Source organism: Falco peregrinus, chromosome 1 (genome assembly GCF_023634155.1).
Source record: "Falco peregrinus isolate bFalPer1 chromosome 1, bFalPer1.pri, whole genome shotgun sequence".
NCBI lineage: Eukaryota > Metazoa > Chordata > Aves > Falconiformes > Falconidae > Falco > Falco peregrinus.
Genome location: NC_073721.1, coordinates 5,361,729 through 5,380,852, shown reverse-complemented (window position 1 = coordinate 5,380,852; position 19,124 = coordinate 5,361,729). Strand labels below are relative to the sequence as shown.

The 19,124-nt window shown below is 43.6% G+C and overlaps 1 protein-coding gene across 2 annotated transcripts; it reads right to left on the bottom strand.

Annotated features, from left to right (window-relative positions):
• Positions 1–12,316: 12,316 nt before the first annotated feature.
• Positions 12,317–18,559, bottom strand: C1H10orf88 (chromosome 1 C10orf88 homolog). Of its 2 annotated transcripts, XM_055803063.1 has the most exons (6): positions 18,378–18,559; positions 17,985–18,182; positions 16,986–17,058; positions 16,213–16,419; positions 14,986–15,455; positions 12,317–13,940 (listed from the first exon to the last, which is right to left on the bottom strand). In XM_055803063.1, the coding sequence occupies exons 1-6, from the start codon at positions 18,512–18,514 to the stop codon at positions 13,712–13,714; spliced, it is 1,314 nt and encodes a 437-aa protein (XP_055659038.1). In that variant the 5' UTR covers positions 18,515–18,559; the 3' UTR covers positions 12,317–13,711. The 2 variants fall into 2 exon arrangements, with proteins under 2 accessions (XP_055659038.1, XP_055659045.1); XM_055803070.1 differs by lacking the exon at positions 17,985–18,182.
• Between the last annotated feature and the right edge of the window lie 565 nt (positions 18,560–19,124).

Below are 19,124 nucleotides of genomic sequence, written 5' to 3'. Positions count from 1 at the left end.
CAAGGAACTAACTGCCAGGCACTCACATTTTCCATCTTAATTCAGGATTTAGCAGGCTACCCGCCTTCCTGGCAAGGCAATCTGGCTGCCAGAGCCAGGCCCTCCCCAGCTGCATTACTTTTTTTCCCCCCCAAAGCTCAGGGTCTCGCTGTAGGTTCTCCAGAGGTGATGCACACCAACGCACTGCAACGTGCGTGCTCACAGCCATATGCAGCGACACTCAGGCTATGCTCAGCTGTGCAACCACATGTTTCCTAGTTACTCACGTGGCTTCATGCACTACTGCAAGTGGCCAAGGCTTCTGCTATGGCTCTCGGGGCAAAAATATATTTAAAATGTAGACAATATTTAATTTCATCTGTTCTTTCTCACAGTGACAACCTCTCCCACTCCTGAACCAACAGACGTTACCACTTGTAAGTAATAGCGTTACTCTGGCTTACATGCTTAGTTGTCTGCCCAAGTTCTGATCAGGTACCTGTGTGTATAATCTCATAGATTTAACCACTAGCCTCAGGGATAATCCCAATCACCTCTCCCTTGGCTTCCATAAAGGAGGGAAAGGGACTTGGTATCGGTACAGGAGAAATACTTCAACTGATGAAAGCACTGTGGAAGGGAAAACCACTGGGGCTGACACACTGCACCAGTATAAATTCAGATTTGCACTCCATCATTCCACTTGGAGGAAGCCAGCCTTCCTGCACTTCCCCATCGTTGCACAGTGTGCTTCCCACGGGAACAGCCACGCTCAGCACCCACCGGGGCAGCAGCACACACCGGTGCAGCGCGCAGCACCACGGTGGGCACCACATGTCAGAAACAAAACTTTTATCCCGTTATCCCCCCACACCCAAGCCAACGTCAGCGAACACCCCGCAGGTTTCCAGAGCCCGTCACGCGGCAGCTCAAAGCCTGTTGGCACCAGGGCAGAGGCACCACACGGGGATGGGTCCCTCCCACGGAGGCTGCTCATGCTCCGGCAGGCTTGGCACACACCTGCCCCAGCGTGCAGCATCCCTCGGCTGCTGTGGCTGGTCCCTGCTCGGGGGACGCCTGCAGGGCTCCTCTGGGCCGGGCACCACGCACCTCCACACGGGTGGGACGGCAGCTGACCTGCAGCTTTGGCTGCTCTCCTGCCTCGCACCAGCCCCTGCAGAACACACAGCACCTGAGGCAGCAGGAATGCATGACTTCAGCTTTGGTAGAACCGGTCTAATGCTTGGTCCTGGGAGTAAACCGATTCCCTCCCCATTACCACTCCTTGCTCTGCCCACACGGTATCGGGCACTTACTGAAGCCGGGCTTTTCCTTTCTCTTTGACAGTGCCAACTGAGTCCACGACAGCTGAAAACGCAGGTATTCATTTCTGGTCATTTCTTGAATGGTCCCGAGCAGTTTACAGTTTTTCATGCGAGTCATAGATGTAGTTAAAACATTGACAATGTGTAATTTCAAGTTTCCTCTTTTCACAGTAACAGACTCATGCATTCCACCATTTTCTCCAACTCCTGAAGCAGCAGCCACTACCACTTGTAAGTAACGCAGCATTTACTCTGGTTTACATGCTCGGTTCTCTATCAAAGTTGTGATCAGAGGATGTGTTGGCATGGCTCCCTGCCTCCACTGTGTGTGTAACCTCACGGGTCTGGTTTTCAGCTTTGGGAATAATCCCTTTGGCTTCCATAGTCAAGGGATAGGAAATGTTCTGGGTATCCATATGGGAGAAAGACCTGTGCTGACGAAAGCACTAGCGAAGTGGAAACCGCCGGGGCAGACACAGTACATCAATACAAATTTAGGTTTGGGCTCAATCATCCCATTCCAATGAAGCCAGCCCTCCCGCACCTCCTTAGGGTGTAAACCGATTCCCTCCCCGTTACCACTCCTTGCTCTGCCCACACGGTAATGGGCACTTACTGAAGCCGGGCTTTTCCTTTCTCTTTGACAGTGCCAACTGAGTCCACAACAGCTGAAAACGCAGGTATTCATTTCTGGTTGTTTCTTGAGTGGTCCCGAGCAGTTTACTGCACGTGAGTCATCAGTGTATTTAAAACACAGACAATATTAATGTCATACTTTCTCATAGTAACAGACTCACCTGCTCTACCAGTTTCTCCAACTCCTGAAGCAGCAGCCACTACCACTTGTAAGTAACGCAGCATTTACTCTGGTTTACATGCTCGGTTCTCTATCAAGTTGTGATCAGAGGATGTGTTGGCATGGCTCCCTGCCTCCACTGTGTGTGTAACCTCACGGGTCTAGTATTCAGCTTTGGGGATAATTCCTTTGGCTTCCATAGTCAAGGGATAGGAAATGTTCTGGGTATCCATATGGGAGCAATACCTGCACTGATAAAAGCACTAGGGAAGGGGAAACGACTGGGGCAGACACAGTACACCAGTATAAATTCAGAGTTGCTCTAGATCAGCTCCCTCCCTGGAAGTTGAGTGGGAATCCTTCTGACATATTCAGTAGTATTTGGTTTGAACCTTAGTTTTTCTACAAAGGGATTTCTGTTTTGGAAATCTGAATTGCAAGTTCTGCATTTGTTGCAGGTTTTAATTACTGAAAATATCCCTCCTCACATGCTATGACAGCAGGCTAAGGTTTCCTTTTAGTGTCTGGCCCCACCAGCTGCACACTGGTAAAGGGCACTCAGCTGCCTCATTAAAACATACATACTTGTGTTGACAACATATAGGGAAACTGAACTTCATAGGCAAAGCATGTAGGCTATCTGCCTACACAAAGGAATAAACAGAATTAAATCTTGTTCCCATTAATATTAATAACGTGTCATCTTTAGTATCCAAGCCCTTACATTTTTCTTAGTAAGAGCCCTTTGTCCATGTCAACTCTATTCCTCAAAACTGTTGCTGCTAACATTTCCTAGTCTTAATGGATTCAGCTGATTACAATGTATACTAATTGATTACATAAAAGCACACATTTTCCTCATTCAGTCTTTCTTTCTTTTTGTGTGTTCATTTTGTTTGGTTTTTTTTATTTTGGTTTGGGGCTTTTTTTTTTTTTTTTTTGCATTAAAAGTCCATCAAAAACCAGACCCAGCACCTATAAGCCCAGGTAAGGTATTCGCCTTCTTTCTTTTTAATGCCTTCCCTTCCCCAGGGCTGGCAGAGGGTATCTGAGTGCAGAAGAAAGGGGGAAGCAGGCAGGAGAAGCCGGGAGCAGGCAGATAACTTGGGGATGCCACAGGTTACCCACGGACCACATGCCACTGCTACAGGAGCTGGCAGCTGAACCACCCTCGGTAGTAAGCATCAAGGGGATGAGCTGGCCTACATCTGCACCACTTACGGAGAAAATACATTTAAAACATCCCCCCACAGCCTGCCAGGCTGCCGGCCAGTCAGTACCTGCGTGCTCTGGACTGACAGTGCTAACGTGTGTAACCTTGGGGTTAGCTGTAGGAGAGGGAGTTAATGCGATTTTAATGGTCCATCATCAAAGAAAGAGAAATTCATTCTCTCTCCACTTATCTGCTATTTCCAGGTACAGCAGCAAGGCCCACGTTTGCATTTGCAAAGTCTATTAGCTTTTAATACATACTGCATTTTACTCTATGCTTACATATGGGTTATTAACATTACATTTCTTATTTTACAGAAGACCTTACTTATCTGCCTAAATACGTGCGGGTGATGTTACTAAGATACTTAATTGGCCTGTGCCAACCGAGGAGGCCTGGGATGCAAAGTATAAAATTACAAGGGTAAATATTTATTCATGTACGTGTAGTATCACACCCAGACTGGGGCAACCCAAACACAGTTTTACATTGGGCTCTTACAGCCTTCAAACACTCAGGTACAACATGATTTGACTAATCACTCACACCCACACTACCAATTGCTAACCATGGCAAAACTTTGCAAAACTCTGTTCCTGCAGCATTCTTAGTGCCTGTCTATTGATGCAGACATCCCTGGAGTCAGTCTTGCTGGAGTTACTGGTCTATGACACCAGATGGTGCTGGGAGGGTTTCAAAGACGCATCAGAGGGGCTGGGATGCTAGTGTTATCTTGGCTGTCCAAGAGAATCCTTCATGGACAGCTCAAAGCTTCCACAAAACAAAGTCCTGCTTTCTTTGCTGGCTGTCCTTCATTTTAATTAAGCACAAACAATACCAGAGTCTCCAGTAAAATTCCACTACCTCTGTTTATAATGTGAATTAATATATATTAACAAAGTTAATACACTTGCATCCTCGATTGATTGATATATGAGTTAGGGAAGGGAATTTTCTTAACAGTGACCAGAAGACCGTAGACCAATGCCAGAGGCTACCGTGCAGGGAACAGATACCTGAGCAACCCCTGACACTGACTCCTGTACCGTGTTTCACATGCTGTACAAAGGCTGTGGCACAAGAAGGCTGGTAGAAACACACAGGTTTGAAATTATCATGTGCCAGGATGTTACCAAAATCATTTATGAAAAAAAAGTAAGTCCAAAGTATTTTTAAAGAGTGTTAGCAGATGATGCCACCCCATGGCTTTGTGAATGCCAAGATGTGGGAAGTTGACATGGAACATCCACAGCATAGACAAAGGTGGTATTAACACCACAACAAAACTATGTTCCTAAAAGTTAATTATTCTAAATTATATATTATCAACCTTTCCCCCTTCACACACTACCCCACCTCTCTTTCATAACCCTCCCTCGTCTGGTCACATTGTGTGCAGCTAAATGGGCCCAAAACAAAGAGACTCTGCGAGTGGATTATGTACAGCTGCAATGTATAAAGCAATGGTGGTGTACTTACTCCAACCTACAACAGAGAGCAGGATTCAACAAGCTGTGCACTATAGTGTGCTCAGCACACCGAGGACACTCCCAATGAGCCTTTGCTGGTCAGGTCAGTCAGGCGAGGAAGGGTCAGTCTTCCTCCATGGCTCCTTGAAGTCCTCCATGTGCTCGGCTGCCATTCTTCATGGGGGTTTTTCCCTTTAAGACTTTTCCTCTCCATGTTGGTGTTTTCCCTCTTGAGTCCTTGAGCTACTAACTGAACACACACCAACAGTAATTGATCCATCAGTAATTTCACCTCTTATTTCGCATGGTTCTGCAGACTTGCTCACAATTTGACAATGTCCTCAGCTGGGACAGGCAATTGGGCCACTTTGGGTGGCCCAGGATCCTCCCAGCACAGACAGCTGAGCCCTGTTACCCCTTAGCTCACCTGACTTTAGTCCAGAGACATTCAGGACAAGGTTTCAGCCATACTTTGCAGCTCTCAGCCCATCAAGCCATGACCTCCTCCAATGTAGTGGAAGGATCCGTATCTGGCACCTTCTAGGGCAGAAATACAAATCCTCTTGCCAATCCTCGACTGCAAATCACACAGGAACGCTGGTGTCCAAACAATACCCAGCGTTAGTCTCTCCATACCAGGGAAACTCCGTCTACGTGTTTTACTGTCAAGTTTGCCTTTTACAATTCACAACCTTTTTCAAATTCAGTGAGGGCTTCACACTATGTTCAGCCAACCCAAGATGTGTTTTGCTACCTTCTACAGCACAGAGCTAAATCTATTTAGAGCCACCTGTGTGGTCTCTCAAAATCCTCACAACTTTACAACTGTGGCACCTGATTTAGTCAGAAGACAGTAAGGAAAATATATCAACAACCATTTCAAAATAATTCTTCACATGCAACTGACCTCCTATGGACAACAATAAATACATACACCAAAGATACACGGTCTTGAAACACGTTTGATTTACCTGCTTGCAAGAAGCAGCAGGATGTGAAATGAACTAGCTATTAGGATAAGAACACCAGTTCTGTTAGTTGGCTTTTTAGATGTAATTAATTCACCATAATATTCTGCTAGGGGAGAAAAATCTGTATAAATTCTCAGAAGGCATTTCATAAATTATATAAAAAATTTAGAGAAGAATGAAGCATATGATTAAAGGGGTTTTGGTTGGTTTGGAATAGGGAATTGTTTCTTCACAGCTCTTCAGAAATTCTAAGGTTGAAACAAAAAAGTAACTTTGGAATGATAACAGGCCTACAAAGTAAGTTTTTCTGACATACTTAAAATTTCATCAGGTGCTTTACTTTTATACATTTACATACATGTGTGATATTTATGTATGTTGTGTTACATATTATACCAACATACATACCTAAATTCCACAGTTGCATCTGTGTTCAGTTCTGTGCTGTGAACAGTGATTAACATCACAGTTAGAAATTTCATTGGTTACAAGAAACTTTCCTTCAGAAACAAACGGGCTTAGTGACCATGTCACAATTTTTGTATGAAAATTAAGTGATTTTTTTTTTCCTTTTTCTTTTCTCAGGTGTGTAAGGGACCCAACCTGTAGGAACTACTACTACTACGCACCAGGCACAAGGATTGTCCAGTTCAAGTACAGAGCTCCCATGTACCCAAGAGTTTGCCTACGGTGCAAAGTATTAGCGTGCAACAGATACAGTTATCCTTTCCAACACTACCAGGGCTATCTGGCAAGAGGCAAAAGAAGTGCAAGTGACACCGTCATTATTATCATCCCCAAATAACTGTCCCAATAATGCTTCTAACCATAACATTACATTGATCACTTATATACATGATCTGTGTATTGCACATCTGCTACTAATTTCTAAAAATACATTATACTAGAGGGGGTATAAATCTGAAGGTATTTTAATCTTAACTGTACTTGTGTTCCTTAATTTCAGATCATTTGGATCTATATTCCAGATCTGTAAAACCTTAGACTTCAGTAAATACTCTCAGTGATAAAAAGTCATCAGAAAAGCTGGCTGATTTTTCTCATCAAGACTTTGTTTCCCTCTCTCAGTTCTTCCAGTTCTCCTCATTGTACCAAATAGCTCAAATCCTGAGCATTTAAGGATGATGAACCTGCACACGTCAGTGTTGCTTTCTGAGCTCACAACGAGATACAAATCAAAGGATATCATCCCTTGTAACCAGTAACGTCTGAGCAATTACCTTAAACAGGAACTCAAATTTGGAAAAAATATTGTACACATGCTGAGATATAAGCTCTGCAATACCTATAAACTATTATAATCTTTCCATATGTCAGGTTTTATTAGTGGAGATCAGAGCTATAAAAAATTGCAGATCTAAATTTACTTCATTATAAGCATTTGCTTCATCCTTTTTCTTTCAATATCTGTTCAAACAGTATCACTATGAGCCAAGAAAGTGTTTCTGCGCTTTAATGTTAAATTGTCCTACTTGGAATGACTTAGTGGGGGGAAAAAAAAAGGAAATTAATAATTTTCACTTCATAATAGAGAAAAATACCTTGTCGATTGCAGAATTGTACAGCAGTACAGCAGTCATCTCAGGGAAAGAGACGGATGAAATTTTGATAATCTGATGAACTTAAAGATGCTTTTCACAGTCAGTCTAAGGCCAACGCTCAGTTTCCATAGGGCAAGTACATGCAGACTACTCAAACGCACGATGAGATGCCCTGTACTGAATAAGGATAAGGATGCCCTGTGTCTAGAGGCTGTGCCACACAAGACAAAAAAGATCCACTTTTTCAGCAGCTTTTGCTTTTATGCTTCATCCCTTCAAAAAGGAACTAGAGTCATTCCAGAATTCAGTTTCTCCGTGAATAACTCAGCCAGCTCCCAAACACCCAAATCACGCAGCTCTCTCACGAAGGCCCCAGCTGTAATCCCTCATCTGACAGTTAAGCCTGGGCGCTGGCTGAGCAAGCTCACTGCCAAAGCCCTCATCCCGCAGGACCACAACGCCCATCCTCAGGCATAGTATCACCTCATCATAATCAGTCCCTACAAAACTCCATTACACTCATAAAACCCTGCTGCTCTGCTTCTCACAGGTGATGATTTAAAGTGCCTGAAATCACATTTTCCCTGCTCTTGTGCTCCCAGGTGCAGGCAGTGGGAGAAAGCGCCTGTAAATAAGTGTCACAAGAGCAGAATCCTTACTCCTTTGTATCAAAATACACTCTGATTTGTTCTGCGGTTCTGCTACTGTAAAACACCTTCCCTACAGTCATTCTCACTCATCTTAAAGAAGTATCACGAAGACTAACCATTTTCTTTTGAGGGAGGAAAGGAAATTCAAAGCCCGCCGTCAGTATTTTGTTATCACCCGACAGCTGAACACATCACACTCTCTGAACACGGGCTTAGCACACTCGATTGGAAAACAGTTTGAGCACCCAGATTTGTAGCGTGATGCGGTGGGTTGACCCTGGCTGGAGCCTGGGTGCCCATCAAAGCTGCTCCGTCACTGCCCACCTCAGCTGGGCAGGGGATAAAAACTAAAATCTTAAACAGAGATAAAAACTGAATCTTAAAACACCTTTCCCCCCAGCTCAGTTTCACTCCGGATTTCTCTCCGGGGTGGTGAATGGGGCCGCGCTCAGCTCATGACCAGCTGCCACTGCCACTCTCCTTCCCCAGCAGGGTCCCTCCCTGGGCTGCCGGGACTCCTTTTCCCTTTTTTAAAGTCTGCAATTCATTCTGTATTACTGGGTTTAGAATTAGACTTTCAGCATGAGGTTTACAGAGTTTTGCTTATCTAACCTCTTTGTTGAGCATGAAATTCATGACCGCAAATGGCACACTAGTCGTTTCAGACCGACAAATCAAAAACCATCAACGGGTTCAAGGATCTGGACCAAGTGAGAAATGAGCACAGCAGTTTATGGTAACATGCTTCATTTTGGTTCAATTTCTCTTTCAATGGCAGCATTCCTTACACGCTCTTCAGAGAGCGTGAAAATTGTTCTGAGCGAGTCTTACCCAGCTTCCCTCGGTTGTAACGAGACTCACCCACAGCTGACTGATCCGTCTGGCAGTCCGGCTGTAACAGATTCAATCTTTTCCTTGCCATCAGTCAGCTGTGGAACAATAAAGGTAAATAGGGAAAAAAATTATTCATAAGCTATTATTAGCTTATTCGCACGGTAAGAGCTTGTAAAAACAGTTTGTGAATAACATCTGAATAAGCTGATTCACTTTCACTTAGCCCATCCTATTGCACATTTCCAGCCTTGAAGCAGAAAGAATATTTTTCCTCTTTAAGAGCCTGACGATCAATGGGCATTTCAAAGTCCAGTAGAATCCACACAAATTAATCCCAAATATCTCATTCCCTCTCCAGCTCAGGTTATCCGAAATAGCACAATGTTATGTATGTAACTTAAAATCTTCTCTGCAAGTGATATGGCTGGTGCTTACCCTGGAGTCACAAGAAAAGGGAAAAACTCTAAGATGCTAAGATGTGAAGGTTCCCAAGGGCTCGTTCATAGCACTGTTTTGATAAAGGTGACTGAAGCACAGCTTTGGTACCTTCCACACTCCACGCAGTATTCCTTAACCTTTTTGCTGCATGGGTTGGGTCAGCGTTTTGAAAAAGCAAAAGGGTTGATAACAGCTTTTCCATTGCAACCTGGTTCACACTGCAAAGGCATCTTGATCCTCTCATAAGCATAGCTGGGTGGCTTTGTAACTTTCAGTGCAATTGCTTTCAACTGCACTGCTCATATAACCACAACTGAGCACTTCATAGGATTCCTTTTACAGGATGAAGGTCAGAGCATCACTTACATCAACATCATCTCTCTCTCTCTCTCTCCTGGTAACTGGCAACATTATCGACTGTCAAAAGAGCATACAGATTATTGTAAAACAAAATGGAAAACAATTCAACCTTAGAAGTTGTTTACATAACAAACAATAATATCATTCAGAACACAACCACTGTGGGTGATTCAGATCCATTCTCCAAGCCTGTACATCAGTACTCGTATTCCGCAGACCTGAATCAAAACTCTTTGCTCAAGTTTTCATTCTGCTAACTCAAATCTTTTGATGTTTGTTGACACCTTATAGCATCTCCACCACCCCAATTTTGGATCACTGACATATGACTTAATCAGAGTGGCAAGACTAAAATTAATTTTATTACCATCTCCTAATATGTAAGGAAATATAACCTAACAGTACTTAGCAAGAATGATTATTGTACATGGACTGCTTTAACAGATCTGTAAATTCCATTGCAGCTGAAATGAAGATGACGCTGTGGTAACCTACCCACCACTTAAATTTGAATCTTCCATAGTGTTCAACACCTTCAGGTCCCTGGGGAGCTTTCCATCAGTTTATCTCCAGTGTTGTATTTTAATTTGCAACAGCAGCAACTCAAACTCTCACTGTACCGAAGACTGTATCTCCGGGGGGGGGGGGGGGGGGAACCAACCCAAACAAAACCACTGTTTCTTCATACCCGTGGAAAACTAATATTGTAGCAGGTCCTATCGATCTGAAAAGAGATCTCAGGTCTGCTGATCACTCAGTTAAAAATAATATATAAATTAAGAATCAGATTAAGCTCTTCCTTGGTCCAAAACCATTACCTTTGTTCCACTAACAAAATAAGTGAAATACACTAGTACAAATCTAACATGACAGCACAGCAATGGGTTCAATGAGGTTCATGCCTTGTGAGACCACAAGAGTACTTTTCAAACTGACAAGCTGACTGCCTTCTGGATTAAAATGTGCTTTTTGAAGTACAAAAAGCAGCGCTCACTCCTGGTTATAAAGGTAGCGTATGCAGGATCTGACTACGTATTCAGAAAAAGTTATGAATCGCAAAAGATTACAGATTTTCAAACATGACATTTTTGGATGAGGCACATAGGGACCAGGGCTCATTTCTCAAGCCAGGCTACTTGCAAAGCACACTCCAAATCATTGTCAAGCTTTGTTATAACCTGCGTGTCTTCTAACAGTCCGCTCAGTTTTCTTTGTTGGTACTACAGAAAAGATAAACACAGAAGACTTACTCTCCAGGCTAGGTTAAATCCTCACACTGTATGTATTGCCTAGTAAAACAAAAATTATTAAAAGGACAGCCTCTGGAGCAGAAAGCAACAGCACCAGGCTTTTAAATTACAGCTGCAAAGCTGTTTATAAGACAATTAAGCCTTAGTGCCCCAATCTGACATACTCTTCAGCACAATCTGGCTTTCAATACTCATCAAGATTACCGCAGAGCCAACTCCAATGTAGACTACAAAATACGGAAAAGATGGCTTTAAAAAGCTTGTGTTGTTACTCCCAGTATGCTCATGCTCTAACTTTTATCGAGTCCAAAGCTTCACCTGAGAAAAGCACATTGTACCACGTGCTTTCAGGTGTCAGATGTAAGAAATACTCAGAAATAATCATGCTCTTAATGAGCAATTTAAAAAAGTGAACCAACATCTCTGAACTCTAGCAGCATTTTAAACATATTTCCATTTATTTCAATAGTGAAAGATTCTGCACCCATGTGCTAGAAACTGGACACATCTATAGTGTGAAAAGGATGCAAGTACAAACAGATTACACTCAAAGTATTATAAAGCATAGATTAATTCTCATAGTATCTTTCATGATTTCCAGAAAAATAATGAGTTTTACTGAGGCCCTGCTACTACACCATTAGAAGGCACAGTGTCAGAACCTCAAGTTTCTTTTTCACCCAGCTTTGCTTCAGCAATGTCTCCCATCTGTCCAGTTCTAAAGATGACAGCACTGCTGGGCAGAAACTTGGCTGCAGCAATAGCAGAGAATTTTTTAATCATAATGCTCTTCTTTTGATTGCTTTATTACAAATTTTTACAACTCTTCAGTACTACAGATTCAGAATTTGCAGTCTGTGTGGGTCAACTTCTCAGAAGCAAAGTATCTGAAAAAACACTTATTTCCATTGAAATTACACAGTATTTAAAACTTTACATATCCCACTTTATTTTTTTCTCTACACAGAATCCCCCACGAGAGTAAATGCCGAAGAAACCCTGAACCTGCCACAATACAGCTTCTACACTTTCATTTGTGGTTTTAATTTCAACTATTATTTTAGTATCACAGCTATCACAACAATATGACAAACAACAAGCAGGATATGGCTACCAAAAAATCCAGAGCTCATATTAACTACTTCAGGATTTCGAATTTGTGTCAACTTCTGTTCTGATTTGTCACCCAAAGAGGGGAGATGGAAAAAGCCCAAACCAACCAACCAACCAAAAAAAAAATAAAAAAAAAAATCAATAAACTAACAGCCTTGGAAAACAGCAATGCTTGGAAACGTATTTCAACTTTTGTAATGAGAAAAAACCCCACACTATCAACCAAGTACTCTACCTAAATCACCAAGTTCAAAAAGAGTGTCTACCTCAGGGTGTTTCTTAGAAAGCATCTAAAAACTAACTTTACTTGTGTAAAGTGACTTGCATAGTAAAAGATAATTTAGGTCCTTTTAAAAAAAAAAAAAAAACAACCAACAAACAACCCAAAAAACCTCTCTTGTTTTTTTTACTCACTTTGAAACTGCACCTGACATGAGTTAAGCTAAGGGACAACTGCAAGATGTCTGTCCAAAGCAAATTATCCCCTCTTCAAAATCTACTGATGTGGGTGGCTACCATCGAGACCTGACCATCTTGAAAAGACACCGGTTTTCCTCAAGAAGAAAATATTAGGCAGGCTAGATAAAGATACTGGATTGTACATGCCTATGCTGCTTGTTGAGTCAACACTTGCTTCCCATTAACAGCTTTTGCTCAGTGCATTTTAAGACACAGAATACAACCAACACCTGTGCACATGACTTCGGAATTTACCATCAATTCCCTATACAGGCCAAGTTAAATGGGGGCACCCCAGAACTCAATGAGTAATCAACAGAATCAAGTATGACACCTGACCTTCCACAAAAGAGGAACCTCGAGTCACACTTCTGCCTCCACAAATGACCACAGAACTCATCCCAGCAGGTTCAAGTAAGCATGATGCAATAAAGCCATTTATCTGGCCTAAGGCTGGTGACACGCAGCAGATCCTGCCCACCCCCAGCACGTTCTATCTGGCAACGAAGTCCCCTTGAGAGGAGCCACAAATGAAGTACTTACATTTCTCAGGATAACAAAACATGGACAAATACAAGATTACTAAGTATATGTTCATTTCAGTTGTTCCTGCATGGCTCAATTAGTTTAGGAGGGAAAAAGTATAATGACAGTCTTGTTTTAGGTATCACTTAAGGAGCCTAGACTCCTAACTTAGGTGCCCACACAGCCAGCAAGGCTTTCAAAGAACCCAGGCTGGGGGGGGGTTCAATTTAGCCTGCCTCTCTAAACCTGACTCCTTAAACAGTTTAAGCTCGGCAATGCCAGTAACACCTGTCTTCTTACAGATGGAGTAATAAAAGTCTTCACTAGAAGTGCTGTTAAAATAAACCAAAAGCACCAAGAAACTACATTCTATTCTACTGGTAACACATTACATATTAAAAATCAAGACAACAAAAAAATTTAACTGATTACATGCAGGTAAAAAGACAAGCTGTAACTCAGTTTATTTACAGTACTCCATTGTTCAAACTGAAACTGGGAAACTGTGCTTCATACAGCTCTTAGCAGTGCTCTTTAAATAAATAAGCCATAAAGGGCATAGAAAATTCTTAATATTTAGGAAAACACACACATTCTTAAATCTCTCATAGAACAACTGTGTACAATAGTGAATATAATTACAGTAAGAAAATGAAGCTCAACAACACTGAGGTTCTTTACTCCATATAGAGCTCCATAAATACTAAGCTTTGTAAAGTATAATTGCCCTTAAAGTACTTACATTGAAGTCCTATATCTATATACATCTACCTCTCTCCATTAGAGAACCCTTCGTTAGAATCATAGTGTGCTTGTGCAATTTTGTTTGGCGTGGAGTTCTGAACCAAGTCCATTAAGAGAACCATTTTGTTATCTATGTGTGTCTGAAGAGTCTGGATTTGGCGATCAATGTAGTCCATTAGCTTTTTCTCCATCAGCTCCATATTTTTTGAGATGATCTTTTCCAAATAGGAGCAAATAGGCTGTTGTTCTACTCTGTGAAAAGAGCAAATATAAGAGTATAACCTATTTCTTAATGACAAGGGCCATGACAGAGATCTGGGCACTTGAACTTCTTTTAAATGTAACATCTCATTTATTAGACAATAAACTTTGGAAGGTATTAGCTTTTATCACAAGCAAAATACCTTGCCTGCCTGACATGTTTTAAACCTCAATTTTTTTAAGAACATGCTAGGGTATGTAATCATCTTCTTTCAACCTTTTTTTTTTTTTCAAAGGCTCCATTATGCATTAGACAGCTCAATTATGTACAACAAAACTCACATAATTCAACAATATATACAGTTCAAATTCTGTCAGTATGCCAGACTATATTCTTCACAGCTGAAGTGTTTCAAGAGTTATACATACCCTGCAATTCTTTATTTTTGCATCTGCATTCTTTAAAAAGACTCTACTTTCCCAGGAGCCAGGCTCTATTAAAACTCTGATTCCTACACAACATTCCTACAGCTCAGTATTTCCACTAATGTTCCTTAGGTATCAAACTGGGTACACTACTACTATGAAGTTTGCACTGTAAATGCCAAAAAATGAGTGAGGACAGGAAAGATCAGTGGGATGAGATACACCAAGTATAGCAGAAAGGTCACAGCACATTGTGTGAAAAAAGAAGACATAAGAATTTAGGAGGTAGAAATAATCAAAATGAAAATATAGTAACAGATAAGGCAAACTAAATTTACATTAAACTGCAGAAAGATTGTACTTTTTTAAAAATCACAATAGGTGAAATGGAGGCAAAACACCATTTTTGTAACAAAAATGTAACAAAAGAAGTTTAGTAACACCAAATGAGGTGATTTCTTCTGAAAAAATTCCTATATATTCAAGCAGCTCACCTGGAAAATTAACTGTAATCATGTTCATCGCCACACAGCCTTCAAAACCACGTATTTTAAGAGTCACTATTATTGTTAATGGGAATAAAACACCCACATGATGTATTTTGTTTATTTTTTAAACTTGTCAATTAAATAGCCAAACAACTATAATAAGTGTACCAAATTTAACTTACCCAACACACTGAATGCCTTCCTCTTTAGTCACTGCATTTTTACCAAAATGCCTATCGCCATCTTTTAACCGAAGATGATTCACCTGACTACATAAGTTTTGAAGAAAAGGAAGAAGCACCTGTGGAACAGCTACATTTGGGGGTTTACTCGCTTGTTCCTGCATATGCAAAGATCCCATGACTTTAAAATCATTTCTGAGGTCAACTGTATTTTGCTGAGCAGCAAGTCTTTCAGAATCAAGAGTATTCCCTCTTTCAGGTACCTGTGAGTTCAGATCATGACTTATTTTTAAGTGTTCATACACTGTTTCACTTGTTAAATGATTTTTAACAGGCACAGGTTCAGCAGCTGATTGGTCTCGTGATGTCTGAATAGCTGCACTGCGCAATCCATCTATTGCATGATCACCTCCAAGGTCTGAATTTTTCCCAAAGATCCAGTTAAATTTGTCTTCGAGAGATAAACTGTTCTGATAGGAAGAAAAAAAATTAACAACATTTAAGTATCCAAATATACTGAAAATTATACAATAATAAGAGAGACTTTGTAAGTCAGCATTCTACCATTGTGATGCAGAGATTTGGGAAGTAGTTCTGAATTATATTATTAAGGAAGAGCACAGGAAAATATTTTCCCTGTACCTACTATGCGTTAATTATCTTGTCAGTCTCGAAGTAGCAAAACAGCTTTACGACTTCATTTTTACTACGCTATATCCCCAAGTTTATTAACATCGGATGGATTCAGGATTCTGTGGAAACAGCCCACTTTGCAGGATTAGGATCTAAATCAAATAAGTGCCCTGTATGAGCATCTTCTCTCTAGTTGAAGGGGACATCCTTTTAACAGCCATAAAGGAGACAAGCCAACCCATCAACCTACACCCCAACCATTACAGGGAACATGCCCACCATCCTTGACAAGTAGTGACAATGGAAACACACCGAAGAGGAGTAGGGTGGCAGTGATATGATGATACCGAGTTCTTAACTCTGGATTTTGTGTATGCACAGCAATTCCTTGAGTACACAATCTTTATTCATTGCACTAATTTAAGAGTGGCAACAGCTAAACCAGGATTAAAATGGCAGAGGGTGTGGGTTAAAAAAAAAAAAAATCATCAACAATCTTTCTCACCAAATCAGTTTAGAACATGCTTAAAAGTTACAGAAGGTAAGGTCACAGATCTGTACTACTTATGTTTATGGAAAAGCACAGCAACTTACTTTCTGCTGACATCGAACCATGTCCATGAGCTGCTGAGCACCCGGAGACAACTTAGATCCCATAGATTCCATTATAGTTTGCACTCTGTCTAGATCTATACTTGAGCCTAGTGAAGGAAAATCAGTTGCTAGTTTTGCAGACACTGTTTTCACTTGTACAATTATTTTACTGATGAGTACTCTTTGTTTCTCACCAATGGAGAGCAGCTATTGCAAGAAGGAAAAAAAATACTTTGGTTAGGAAAATTAGTTTCATGTTTTCTTTATATGAATGGGACAATGCATTACTCTTGAGTTTTGGGAAAAACAATATTGAACTCTTTTCCAGGGAAATTAAGCAGATTTCTCCTTGCTATTACTTTTCAGAAAGCTCTTGACGGGAACAGCGGTGCCTGCATGACCTAAAGATGAATCAGGCCTTGATCTTTAAGCACTTAAGAGTAGTGGCCAGACAGTTTTTCGTAAGGTTATTTAACTGCATCAGAGTTCACAGTTCCAATTACACAGCAACTATTGAGTATCTGCAGTTTATCTGGTTTATGAAGCTTTTTCCTGTAAGACTGCATTCTCTGTCTCATATAAATATTGTCTTCATAAAAAGAAATCTGTAATACAAATTTAAAAGGAGAACTCTGCTTTCAAGACGAAGCGCCATCTAACTGATTTTTAAGTGACTATACAAAGTGTGTAATTTGACTAAGAGCAATGCAATTTAGTCGACTAAGTGATTAAAAAGATGAAGAAAAATAGAAAGATTCTGTTCAGGTCCCTACCTTAATTCTACAGGAGGCTGCAGGGCATTCGAACTTCAGGTACTTTTTGTATAAAGTAACCTTGTCAGTTTCGCTAGAAAAATAAAATAAATGAGCTGTGACATCACTACATAAAGTACTTTTTTCTTTAGAAATACTCTGTATCAGTAAATATTTTGATAAGAAACATGAGTGACTGGAACATATTTCTAATGTGGTATAGCAGTTTTAACGCTTATATGCAACTCATATTGAATCTTAGTGGATAGTGTATAAAAATGGCTTTGTGTGTTACTTACATTATCTGCTAGTGAAGCTTTAGAGGTTCAGTACATTATTCATGCATCTTCCCTGAGGCTGCATCAGCTGTTTTTATTCAGCTAATTAAGCAGATGTGCCATGTAATGACTTAAAAACAGAAGAGAACACACCGCCTTAATTCCCCTAAGAAAGCATGGAAGTATTAAAGGGGAAAACAAATCCTTTTTTTGTTTTCTCTCTTCTCCTTAAAAGTGGGTAATGCCTACTTACCAAAGAGACAAGAGATCTTTTGATAAAGATAAGCTAAAAGAGATCTGCTGAAGAGACAAGCACATCCGTCATCCAGAAAGAGCAAACAGCACAGGAAGGTTGCACCTGTCCTAAACTCCTGCTGTGGTCTCACGCAACGCAATTTCAAAGTGGCACTTTGTAACTTCATCAAACGTTTCACTAGTAACAGAACCCAGACGGCGGCAGCACGCCTGCAGCCCTCCGGCTCTACCGAGGCGGCGGCACCGGCGCAGGCACGGGGGGCGCAGCGGGGGCCCCAGCCCCGGCGGTGCCCGCTCCCAATGAACCACTTTTGCTCAGACCTCCGAGAAAGCCCCAACAGGGTGGCTGGCGCGGGCGGACACCGGGGCTTTACCGGCCGCGGCACCTCCCGGACACACAGACAAGGAGGCTGCCAGTAAGAGAAGGGCCAGACGCGTTGGCTGGGCACCCAGCAGCGACCCGCCGCCCGCCCCGGGCCCCACTCACCCCGCGGTGCGGGCGGCGCCCAGGCTCTGCCCGCGGCCGGTGCCGCAGTACTCCTCGCCCACGTACACCTCCATGTTGCGGGCCTCGCTCAGGATCCCGACGGAGACCATCTCGGCGGCGCCGCCGGGCCGGCACTCCAGGTGCAGCACGCAGGGCGCCTCGCCGCCCGCCCGCCTCTCCACGACGACGGCCTCGGTGCTGCGGGGAGGAAGCGCCACGGCCGCGTTGCCCCGCCAGGCCCAGGTTCGCTCCCGCCGCCCGCCCGCTCGCCCACCCCGGCCCAGCCCGGCGCCCCCTCACGCCGCCCGCTTGGCCGCAGCCGCCCGAGGGGACCCAGGGGGACAGCGCGGCCCTCCCCGGCCGGCGGAGGGTCCCGGCCGCCGCCACCCTCACCTGGCCTCGCCGCCGCCCGCCTCCCGCCGCAGGCAGAGCGCCCGGGCCAGGCCGCCCGGCGGCGCGCAGGGCCAGGAGCACCCCGCCGCCACACAGCACGGCTCGGCCGCCAGCCCCGCCGCGGAGCCACTCGCCATCGCTGCGCCGCGGCCGGAACCGAGCGGGGCGGGGGCGGGGCGGGCGGAAGGCGCCTGCACAGGGGCGGCGGGCGGCGGGCGGCGGGGCTGCGCATGCGCGGGCGGCGGGAGCGCGGCTGGGGCGGGGCGGTGACCCCCGCCCGGGGCTCGCGTCCCGGGATCGGCCTTGCGGGGTCCCGTCGCCCTCCCGCGGGGAGCGAAGGCTGGGGCGGGGGGAGCGGCGGTGCTGGCGCTGTCCGCCAGGCGTCCGAGCTCACACCCGGCGTGCGGCAGGTGCCAGCGCCGGGCCTGCCCCGGGGACCGCTCGGCCCGCCGAGCCGCCCGCCGACGGTGCACCGCATAGGAGACAGGCGATAAATAAAAGATGGGATTCATCGCATTTCCAGTAGGATCCCGGCTGCCGGGCAGGGAGCGCTGCGAGGCGGCCGAACGCCCGGGGACGCGGGTGCCGCCTTCCTCGGTGGGTGCCCGGCTGAGGGGCCGTAATTAGGCCGTGCAAACGGGGCGGTGGATCTGAGCAGGCTTTGTACAAGCTAATATTTACTGATGCAGTCGGTTCTCCCCTTTTTTTCACTTAAGCCGTTGTTTGATGTAACTTACTGGCAATGGA